The 11,601-nt window shown below is 37.1% G+C and overlaps 1 protein-coding gene across 1 annotated transcript; it reads left to right on the plus strand.

The window, feature by feature from the left end:
- Nucleotides 1-1,129: 1,129 nt before the first annotated feature.
- LOC133526705 (uncharacterized) lies at nucleotides 1,130-9,854 on the plus strand. The gene is made up of 4 exons (XM_061863420.1): nucleotides 1,130-2,778; nucleotides 3,566-3,643; nucleotides 6,442-6,604; nucleotides 8,029-9,854. Exons 1-4 carry the CDS (start codon nucleotides 2,038-2,040, stop codon nucleotides 8,205-8,207), a joined length of 1,161 nt encoding a protein of 386 aa, XP_061719404.1. The 5' UTR covers nucleotides 1,130-2,037; the 3' UTR covers nucleotides 8,208-9,854.
- The last annotated feature ends 1,747 nt before the right edge of the window (nucleotides 9,855-11,601 follow it).

Consider the following 11,601-nt stretch of genomic DNA (forward strand, 5'->3'; position numbering starts at 1 on the left):
CATGCCAGATTGCAGCTCTAAATAATTAACATTTTAAACTATTCATGGAACGATTTATCCATAGAAAACCACCTAATTGATAATAGTTGGTACACAAGGCCTAGTTGGTTTAAGGCTTAACAGATCCTGCCATGTCAATGCCACCAGGAGATCCGTCGGTTCTGAAGCGAGGCCTTTTGATGCGGTTTACTAATCCGCTGTTACCTCGGCAGCCGCTAACGGGTTGTCATGTGAGCCTTAGAGGCTAATTCGAGCAATCGCATCAAACCCATATACTGGCAACTAACTGATATGATTCGAATATCATTCTTATATCGGTTTGATGTCAGTGCTCGTTCGAATTGGACTGATAGATTTAAAAAGGATTGCAACATTTAAAACTTTCACATTGTGAACACATAGGTATTTAAAAATATTTTTACAGTACATATGGGGCTACTTTATAGCACTAGTGCGAGAAGTAGCATATTAGGTTACTGTGTCGAACATTTAAAGGGCCATATGTACTGTAAAACGTTGTACGATACATGTGCGAATAGGTAATTCGCAACTCGTGTCGATTTAAAACACTCCCTTCGGTCGTGTTTTAATTTATCGCCACTCGTTTCGAATTTCCTATTTTTCGCACTTGTATCGTAATGTACTATTACCGGGCTTATCGCGAATTTATTTAGTAAACGTTAGAAATAAAAGTAGCAAAATAAATTTTCGATAAATTGCATAAAAATATTTTTTGGCCGAGTTAGCGCAGGTTTTATGTTGGGCAAAAATACTTTTGTATTTATAAACATCCGTCCCCTGTAGGTCGCATTTGTCAACAGATTCTCGTGAAATTTTGGGAGCAGGTTTGTTAGTTAGATCTTATTTTTCTGTCGCTTCGTTTTCTGGAAAATGTTGAAAATGTTCACTGTGATCAGTAAGTTTATTTTTTAAGTTTATTGCGATGTGTATAGCTCACAAAGGCACTAAAGCCTGTACCGAAAAAAAAAACTGTAAATTTCAAGCCGCTGCAATTTTGTTTCTAAGCAATATGGCTACAAGACTACTGCTTTCTTACCCCAATAAAAATTATTATTATTATATTATAAATTCTTATATAAATAATTCTAGTTTTACGCTGTTCGACTTTAAACCGGCTAATAGAAGAGATCACTGAAAATTTGTATTTTTAAAATAGCAAGAAAATTTGCAACATCCTACATGCCTGATTTCGAAACACTTCAAATCACTAATTAAGTAAACAGCCAAAAAACATTAACAATCCCAGCAGGTGATGGGCTGATGCAGGCAAATATGAAAAACCGGTCCGTAAAAAGCTGCCGCTGAATGCGCTAGGAAGAAGCTGCCTATCACTCCTACAGAACAAATAATAAATAAATAAACGAAAAATTATCTAAATTAAAAGTCGCTTTTTATCGTAGTTATTCTAAAAACCTTAGTTTGTTCTCAATCGCATCAGTTTTTTTCATTCGAAGTTTACAGATTTTTTTTTCGGTACACCGGATTATTGTCGTAAGAGAGTTTCTATATCATTATAATGACTTCATCCCTTTACCTGCAGAACACACAGAACACAGGGGCCAAAGGATTTCCTAGAAATATCTGTTAATAAATTAGGTATAACTTAATATTCAACACGAATACGAAGTTAATTCGTTATAAATATATTTACTTGTAGCCTGATACAAAAATACGCTCAAAACATTATTAAAATTAACCTGCAGTAAAATAATTGTCCAGGCATCCAAGGTCTCGTCGTAATGGCCATGTTTTTAAAAATGGAGAACGGCCTGCTCCCAGCATCTTATCGCCTGGGGGGCTAATAGGTTTTTCCTTTCATCAACTTCAATAATTTCTTGACGCTAGGAGCTCTAATTAGGTATCAATTTGACATACCTAGAAACTTTTTGATAAGTACTACGTATTCACGTATCAACTATGTTACAGGTGCAGTAACAATATTGATCGAGATATTAATACCTCAAGGTACATACGAGGACAATTGAAACCGAATAAAAGTAACAGATCTGCGACAGTATGTTTCTAACGCTCGTAAGGGACACACGCATCGTTGTGAATAAATTTCATCTATTCATTCATTCACCACTAAGTGCTATGTCGAAACCATTGGAAAACGTGTGCGATCTGACGTTGGTCATGCGCGTGCGACTAATGTGCGGGCTGTACAACCATCGCACCGTGCCTCCGCGCTGGCAACGCCTCGCTCAAGCATACTGTATTATCCTGCCGTTAACATTCTTGCTATACGGAAAAAATATACAATCCGTCACCCTCCTTAATCTTATAGCCTGGATTGTTAATTATACCGAATACACCCTCGGAACTCTCGTCTCACTCGTGACAGGAGACGAATACATTTACACATTCTTCACGCAGAATACCATGACAGATGTCACGCTGGACTCGCGCAGAATATTCAATCATTTGGAAAAACAAATAAAAAAAGCCTTTATCGTATATGTGCCTTACATTATGATTACTATCGGGTTAACTTATGCGTCGATATACCAATTAAATATATTTACTGTAATGTTTCTAATAATACCTCCGACGATACTTGATTCTTGTGTAATATTAGCATCCGCTACGAAGCTGTTGATTTTGGCGCTGTTCAACGCACGTTTGCTGGTGCTAAAGAGGAGGCTGCAGAGATACGGGTTCCGAAGGGGGGGTTGTAGGCAGCCGCAACCTTACTGTGACATATATAATGAAATTCTTCAGATGCTAGATAATACCAACATTCCGCTCAAACCACTGGTAAGACTGATATCATCATAATAATTTAAGAGCCTAGCTCTTATCGGTGGAAAAGACGCCAGTTTTCGCAGTCCTCGGCCAAGTTCTTTAGGTCCCTGTAAAACACAACATTTTCTTTTCCTTTTAGTTGTTCTGTATAGCGTGCTCGTGGTTTTCCTCTTCCTCTTCTAGCTTCGTCTTGACTTCTAATACGGTTTTAAAGCAAGTGTCGTGTCAAGTCGTTATCAAGTGAAGTAACCTATCACTTTGCCTCGTGTTTACTGCCAGCTCGTAAGACTACCAGTCACAAATAAATGAAGACCATAGAACGCCAATTCGGACTTGAAAAATCTCTTCAAACTACTTTGTTTTTATTTTTAGAACGAAACCTGATATCGCGGTATACACCCACAGGTGTTAGGCTTGGCGAGAGCACGGGTACAAGCTGTACACGTCTGCCAAATGTATATAGAATGGGTCAAATTGTCAACCGAATGAACCCCACAAGATGGCCGGATAAGCCAAAACAAGGGACTGCGATGACATTAAACTAATTTTACGGTTTAAACTCACGTGTTCTACTCACTCGCGCGACATGTTTTAGAAAGCCTAGGTCTCCTTTCTCAAGCGCTGACAGTGCGAGCAGCGTTCACGACGGCTATGCTTCGCCTACAGGCTGCTCGCACTGTAAGTGCTTGAGAAAGAAGACTTAGGCTGGGAGTTCTTCATAATGCAATGGTACTTCCGTTACATTAAGCACTATTTGTTTTTCTGTAAAATTTACTAGCCTAATTTTTTTCTGTTTCAGTTACTTTTCGATCTGATATTTGGATGCTGCAAATTAATATATCACCTTTTAACTTCTATATACATTGTAGAATGGTGGGTTAGTATTGACATTACATTATTTATTCAGTTACAAATCATAATTTTGTATCCGCAACGCAGGCTTCGTCAGATGACTACAAATTCTTCGTCACAGAACAATACAACGGTTAAATCTGCAACATTGTTTTCCTCCCTAAAAGTAGGCTAAAAATCTACAAATCGAAAACAATCTCTGACTCACCGCCGGCGGGCAGTGTATCCAGAAAGCTGGTTGCATTGTCCCGTTGAATGGCGATATTGAATCTTGATGCTGCGAGAATTCTGCGCAAAAAGTAAAGTAGTAAATGTCACATTAAATAAACGTTTAACTCAGGGTTATGTCGCCAAAATGTCATTTAGTGGTTGTTTTCAGTGAAAACCATTCGACATTTTTTGTAAACACCATTTCAATTTATGAGATCATTATAGCAGTGGGTGATTGACAGTCCTGAACTGTGAGTTTCTCCAGAAACTTTCTTCCTCGCGTAGCTAAAATGTGGAGTGAAAAGTCGCTTGCCATATTTTCGGACCGATACGACCTTTAAACCGTAAAGAGCGTACCCGCATCTTAAATTGCGGTAACGCACTTACAATACCTCTGGTGTGGCGGGTATCCATGACCAACTGTAATCGCTTACCATCAGGCGATTCCTTTGCGCATTAGCCTCCTACGTATACCATAAAAAAGCATACTTAATAGTTGTTTTTTCACCATGCGAGAATCTTTTTCGCTTTCTTTATTTGGCCCTGCAATATATAATATTATGAATTTTCTCAGACGATTTTTAGGCCTCAGACCTTAATCTATTAAACAAAAGACATTGTTTCTTATATGCAAGCGGTAAGTTCCCGCATTAGCCACGTGGTAAAGCAATAATGTTATTTAAAAAGCAGATAAGCTACTACTAGATAACTATCGCCCTATAACTTTAGTCCCTACTCTGTCAAAAGTATTTGAGAGAGTAATGCGAAATAGGATTATAGAGTTTATAGAGAAACATAATATATTCGCTGAGGAACAAAACAGATTCATAAAGGGAAAATCGACAACACATGCTGTTTCTTTAGTTAGTAACGTTACGTGACTAGATAACTATCGCCCTATAACTTTAGTCCCTATTCTGTCAAAAGTATTTGAGAGAGTAATGCGAAATAGGATTATAGAGTTTATAGAGAAACATAATATATTCGCTGAGGAACAAAACAGATTCATAAGGGGAAAATCGACAACACATGCTGTTTCTTTAGTTAGTAACGTTACGTGAAATATTGTCAGAAAAAAGTTTGTGGTAGCTGTATTTTTGGACATATCTAAGGCATTCGACCTTGTTGACCATTGCATTTTATTAAAATACCATAAACATTATGGAATTCGTAGGAATGCTTCAACTGGATCAAATCATATTTAACCAATCATAGCCCATGTGTTGAAATTAGCAGACTTAATAGTAAAATGGATTTACCCAATATAGACCGTCATTTCAAACTACTTTGAGAGGAGTACCCCAAGGTAGCGTTCGAGGATCGCTACTATTTATACTTTATGTAAATGATATCCCTCACGCAACAACACATGATATTGATAATTGGTTAATTAATAATAAACTAATTATGAATGTAAATAAGACTAATTGGGTACAGTTTTCTAATTAAAACGCCACGAGCCTCATTAACCATTGACTGTAAAGGAAAAACCATAAATGATTGTGACCAGGTGAATTTTCTGGGCATTACAATCGATAGATTTTTTTAAATTAGAAACAGCAAGTAACAAAAATTTGTAGCAAGCTAAGTCGATTTGTCTTTGTCTTGAGAAGGGTAGCAAATGAATCAACTGCGCTGACAGCTTACACGGTTATGTCACATCTGTTAATCGTTATGGAATCATTATTTGGGGAAACTCTACAGCTGTTAATCAGGTATTTTTGACGCAAAAAAGTTGTATACGTACTGTGGGTGGAGTATTAGGGTCATTAGATTCGTGCAGACCTCTTTTTACAAAATTCAAATCCTAAGGTCAAGGACTTGAATGCTAGCATTTATTTATATGAACAAGCTAAATCTGTGCAGAACAACCCTGAGCTTTTTTTGTTTAACTAACTCAAAACCCAAGATTAAGGAATAGAGATATTAATAGGATAAACTAGCCACTATTTAATTCGGGTTGGTCTCGGACTGTCTAGAATGCAAAATAACTAGTGTAATCTTTTGCCTATACTCCTTTTAGTCAACATCGCAAACGGTCTAGAACACAAAATGACTACAATTATTTAGACCTTTATTTATCTACCTATCGTCGATTTACCTTTACGTTATCGATGTCGACGGAGCCCCGCTACCGCGGGGCTCTTATTTCTGTGCGGTTGGGCCTTCGGCCATTAAAAGATAACTAACTAACCTAACCTACCTATGAGTGGTCATTTTTACAACTACTTAACAAGAGAAAACGACGGAGAATGACGGCTCGCAAAAAAAAAAACAATTGCTTTCGTTTAACAGATTAGGGTCTTCGGCGTAAAAATCCTTTCAGAAAATCTATACTATAACAATTTTAAAGTACACCACGGCACCTGGGCTCATATCCAAAATAATGTTATTTTCAACAACAAAAAAAAGTTTGTACTTTCGTCGTGTTTTTTTTTAAACAGGCAGCCAGGGTTGCGTAAAAATGGCACGCACTTAGAAACTAGTCTAGTCGTTCTTTTCTTTCATTTCCTTTAGCTTGATATATTGTGTAGCTTAATCCCATCTTTAATTTGTCAATGAAGTTAGTAATAAGGGAGAATCTATTAATATATTTAATTATATTAATTTCAGGGACGACCGTTAAGCGAAGTCATTTGTATAATGTTACTCCTCAGTATATTGTCTACTAAAATCCTGGTGTTCTCTTTCGGACACATTTTCTTGCTGGAGTCTGCTGCCGTACACTGCGAAGATATGGCCGTATTCACTGCCACAGAGCTCATCAAGACCCCAAGTAAGACATTATTACACACAGTTGGATTCGTTTCCGTACAGTGGTCGAGGACGCGTACCAGGTCCTCAGATACTACCGAGCCGCGCATTTTACCCAACAGAATTTCATAATTAATATCTCTCGTGTTGCAGGCGTCCATAGGTTACCGTGACTGCTTACCATCAGACGGGCCGTAAGCTTGTTTGCCACTGACGTGGTATAAAAAAATAAAAATAAAAACACATCGTCAGATCACCTAAAATCTTATAAAGAAGATGCTGTTTTTATGGTGCGACTTTGTCTGTTTGTCCATCCGTCCGTCTGTCACAGGGCTACTTATCTCGTGAAGTACTTAACTATCGGAATACCTAGTCATTGAACAACGCTAACCCAAATACGTCGCACGTATATTATTTTTAACAATGGAAAATGATCAATATTTATTTGAAACAGTACAGTACAGTCAGCGATAAAAGCTTGTACTAAAATGAAATATTTGACGAAAACTTATCGTGTAGGTATATATTTGTATGCTTCAAATCTTGTAATTTAAATTATGCACCCGGTAGCATTATGGGCACCCTTCCGCAGGGAATAGACTTGGGGGACTTGTTTTGTTAGTTTTAAGTTAGTTTTTATTTATTTGTAATTTATTATATAAGTCATTCTTTTTTTAGTTTCAATTTTGTCTATATGTTATTAATATGTTAATGTGTTATTGTTTATTATTTAAGCTGTCCAACGAATGTAAAAATAATAAAAATATATTTACAAGATTTAAATTTGAATTAATCTGGTATCTTATTCAGTTGAAATTAGGAGTACGACCGTAATTCCGATGAGAATGCAAAAGCATGCTGACATGGTGCTGATCCGAAGATCAAAGCTCATTATCATTTATTGCATGCCACAAACCACTTAAAAAGTTGTTATTTGGTTAGTATTATGTGACGCCCTGTTAGGACAAAGCAATATAAATACTACAGTTAACTCAAAACTACTAACTTAGCAATGTTAAACTATTTACAATTTACTATATTATAAGAACATTTTTCGTCATATTTTTCGTTAAAAAAACGACTAGAAATCTCACTATTGCACAGACGTTGCCGCTAGGATCTCTTTCTTAAGTGTATCTTCTATAGTGAGATAAAGAAAATGGGGACTAACTTTGTATGGAGAAACGGACACGTGATTTTGTCCCCTTTCCTCTTAAGGTGACACTCGGAAGTCAACTGTAGCTACATTACTGTTGGAGCGTCGTTGTTGCGCGACTGTATATATCAATATCCTTGTTAAATCCTCACCCTCAAATTATGACGTTCATTCTGTCACTCATTTTATCAAGGAAATTGACGAATGCAACGGCGGCAACGACGCTTAACAGTAATGCAGCTGCAATCTGAACGTCACCTTTAAAGTGACTTTCGTTGTTGTGGTTGCAGCGTCGGTACAGCGTCAGCACATGCTCGCCTTTCTAGACGCGCTGGAGAGGCGCGGCGCGCGCTACAGCGTGCTGCGCGCGCTGCCGCTCAACGCGCGCTTTCTGCTGTCCGTGCTCAACTTCTGCATCGCGCAGGTCATCGTTTTTGCTAAAACAGTCAAACCAACAAGAGACTCGTAGATTGAAGTCGGATGATGCCGTAGTATTAAGGCCGCACACTTACGTCTGATACTCATTCCTTAGCGCTTACCCCTGGAAGGGGTATCAATTATAACGCTTATACTGTTTTCAACTTTCTATTCATAAAAATAGGATCAATATTGCAAAATTATGTTTAAAGTGAAGGACTAGGTATCTAGCGCGTTGAGAGCACAGGTGTCCTACATTTTTGAATTAGGAAGGCCCTTTCATTGTAGTGTAAATCTGAAAGGGAAACCCCTTCCTAAAGCTAAGCAAAATGAAGGGGTAAGCAATCCAAAGGGAAAGCAAATCTTTGGGGCTATTCGATAAATGACTAAGCCATTTAAAGGATTTTTTCTGGAAAGGGATGGACGTGTCCCTTGACTATCGTTAGATATCTCTTGTTCGTGGCGAACGACTAGTTACTAAATGTTCTGTACCATAAGAGTATTTACTGCACCATCGTATATCCCACTTGAATTATTAAATATATTTTTAGAAGCATTTTCACTTTTGACATAGGAAAATAAGGTACTACTAATGGGCCTTTGGAAATTGTCAAATTAGATGTTTCTGTTTTGCGAGATATTATTGTATTTTTTTTTTTAATTAATCAAATAAAGTTTTTATGTCTGGAGTAATTTTTTTACTTATCCCTCCAGTGTCTCATTTTTGGTATTGAATAGGTACACTATAAGATTTAATAAATAATGTGAGAGGTTTAATATTAATCATCTTCACATACATTCAATAATCATTTGTGTTTCTTAACCTTTTGAACGCCAAGAGCCACTAAAGTGGTCGTGTGCTGTCGTGCCTACCACGCCAACGACCACTAAAGAGGTCATGGCAGACACTGTCAAATCAATTTTACTGTTGACAGATAAGGTTTAATTTCGTTTCTCAATAGTTGACATATTGGCGTGTATGCCACATTTTGAAGCGAGGGAGAAAGCGTTGAAAAGGTTAACATGGGTTAAAGGGGTAACGTGGGGAGGGTGGCTTCATATTTATATAATTACGACCACAGTTCAATGCAAACAAACTAGAAAATATTGATTTGGTGTTATTTATACTTCATATTTGATAAAATGCTAAGATATAAAATGAAGCCGCCATATGCATCGGCGGTTAAGTAGGTACTTTCATTACTTGATCGAGAAGGATACGTGTATGTAAATACATAGGTAGATAGATAAATTTATTGAATCCCAATGAAACACATTAAAGGAACCAGTTCACATCGTTTTTAACTTAAACTATGGTAAGAATTTAAACCTCTTTGCTTAACCTTTTGAACAAACACAAAAAACACAAGTCATCAGGTCAGATAGCTTTATTGTTTCTGTGCAATGACGACGCCTGTTGCTGATTTCTGGTTGTACCCTCCTGACGAACCCTGCGTTGCGCATATGAATTTGTCATTATTTTATTAATGCTTGATTTTGATTAAATAAAGTTATATCATGTCACACAAGTCATAAACACAAACGACACTCAAACGCCAAGCTCCCGGGCGCAAGCGAGCTAATGTAAACCTTACTTGAAAGTGTGAAAGTTACTTTGACAGCGTACGTCATGACACCTATAGTTGTCCATGGCGCTGTGGGCACGACTAGTAATGACGCCTTTACGGGTTCTTGGCGTTCAAAGACTTAAACTTATAGTAATGCCTACTGCGCGAATGACAGCTAACTGATAGGCATGATTCCAATATCATTATAATATCGGTTCTGATGTCAGTGCACATTAGAATTAGCATGTACGACCTGCCTGTACTGTAGTGTGTGACGACTGGTCTGGCCTAGTGGGTAATTACCCTGCCTATGGAGCTGATGGTCCTGGGTTCGAATCCCGGTAAGAGCAATTATTTGTGTTATGCAGATATTTGTTTCCGAGTCATGGGTGTTTTCTATGTATTTAAGTATTTGTATATTATATATACGCCGTGTTTTTTTTGATTTGCGTTAATTTCGAGGGTGCATTCCTGAGCTTAAATTAAGTAACTTTCTCAAAGATACCGATATTCTAACTAACTCCATTTCGGAGATAATCAATCATAATTTTTTATATTATAAGGCCCTTACGAGCGTGTACACTCGCCTTAGGGCCTGTTTACTTATTGATTAGTGTTGAGTGCGAGTTCATACATTTGCTACTAAATGTACGTACTATCTCGGACGATCGATGTTAGAAATGACATTGATATATCACAGTTTTCAATTGTTTGCTTAAATTAAATGTAATGCCCGTGTTACAACAACGCAATATGCAACATTTAGTTACTTTTTATAAAAATAAAAATAGTAAAAAAACAACAAAAAAAAATTTTTTTTTTTTTAAATTAACTATGCCATTTAGTTTCCTTAAACGTACTTACCGAAACCCCGGAGTTAACGCAATTCAATAAAAACACGGTGTATAGTTGTCTGAGTACCCACAACCCAAGCCTTCTTGAACTGTGGGTGGGTTTAGTCAGTTTGCGTAAAAATATCCCATAATAATATTTATTCATATATTTTATTTGTAAGTCACTAGTATGCAAAATGTGCCTTTTTACCTAAATGCGGTTGTGATAAAGTAAATATCGTGTCATTCACGAAGACGCGTGCCTAGACTCGAATGTCATGTAATTAAAGGTTAGATTTCACAAATCTGTGCGTCATCGTGGATGACACGAACTAAATTAATGTACCTATATACTCATACATTATATAAAAAATATTGGAGCACAATTACTGAGTGGGTAGCAAAGTATTATTATTATCGTATGGCTTTATCCTCGTTACAGGCATTTTACATTATAGTTTTTATATCATAAATCTATATCTAAGTTTAATAGCCAATCCCTGACACCAGCTGTAAGCTCATAGAGTTCTTCAACTCTTCCAGCATACCGTCTCCGAGGACACTCCTCTACTATATATTATGCGCAATTGTTTGGTCCGGCGCATCGCAGTCGCAACCAGGCGAGGTCTTGTAGGAGGGAGCAAAGTGAGTACATTTTACGATAAGGGTTAAAAAATAGTCCATATTATATTTTTACCCACAACACTACTAGATCTGAGGAATATGTTATTAATTAGATTGATATTTTGATTGATACTCATATAGTCCTAGATTAAAAATAGACACACTGACTTATCAAATTATTCACATTCTGCGCTAGGCTTATTAGGCCTTAGCTCATTTGCAATTGCTAAGTGAAAATCAACACTCCTTGTTTATACCCACCGACACGTGCACCTTCTGCTTGTAGCTTAATTAATCTTGCCAAAATAGCAATTGGATAATCATGTCTGTCATTAATATATGCCATGAAATTGATCCACTTGCCTGTTAATGTTTAGTCCTGTGACTTTCAGGCCAATTCAAACGTACACTGACATCAGAA

The sequence above is a fragment of the Cydia pomonella genome, chromosome 16, assembly GCF_033807575.1.
Source record: "Cydia pomonella isolate Wapato2018A chromosome 16, ilCydPomo1, whole genome shotgun sequence".
NCBI classification, from domain to species: Eukaryota; Metazoa; Arthropoda; class Insecta; order Lepidoptera; family Tortricidae; genus Cydia; species Cydia pomonella.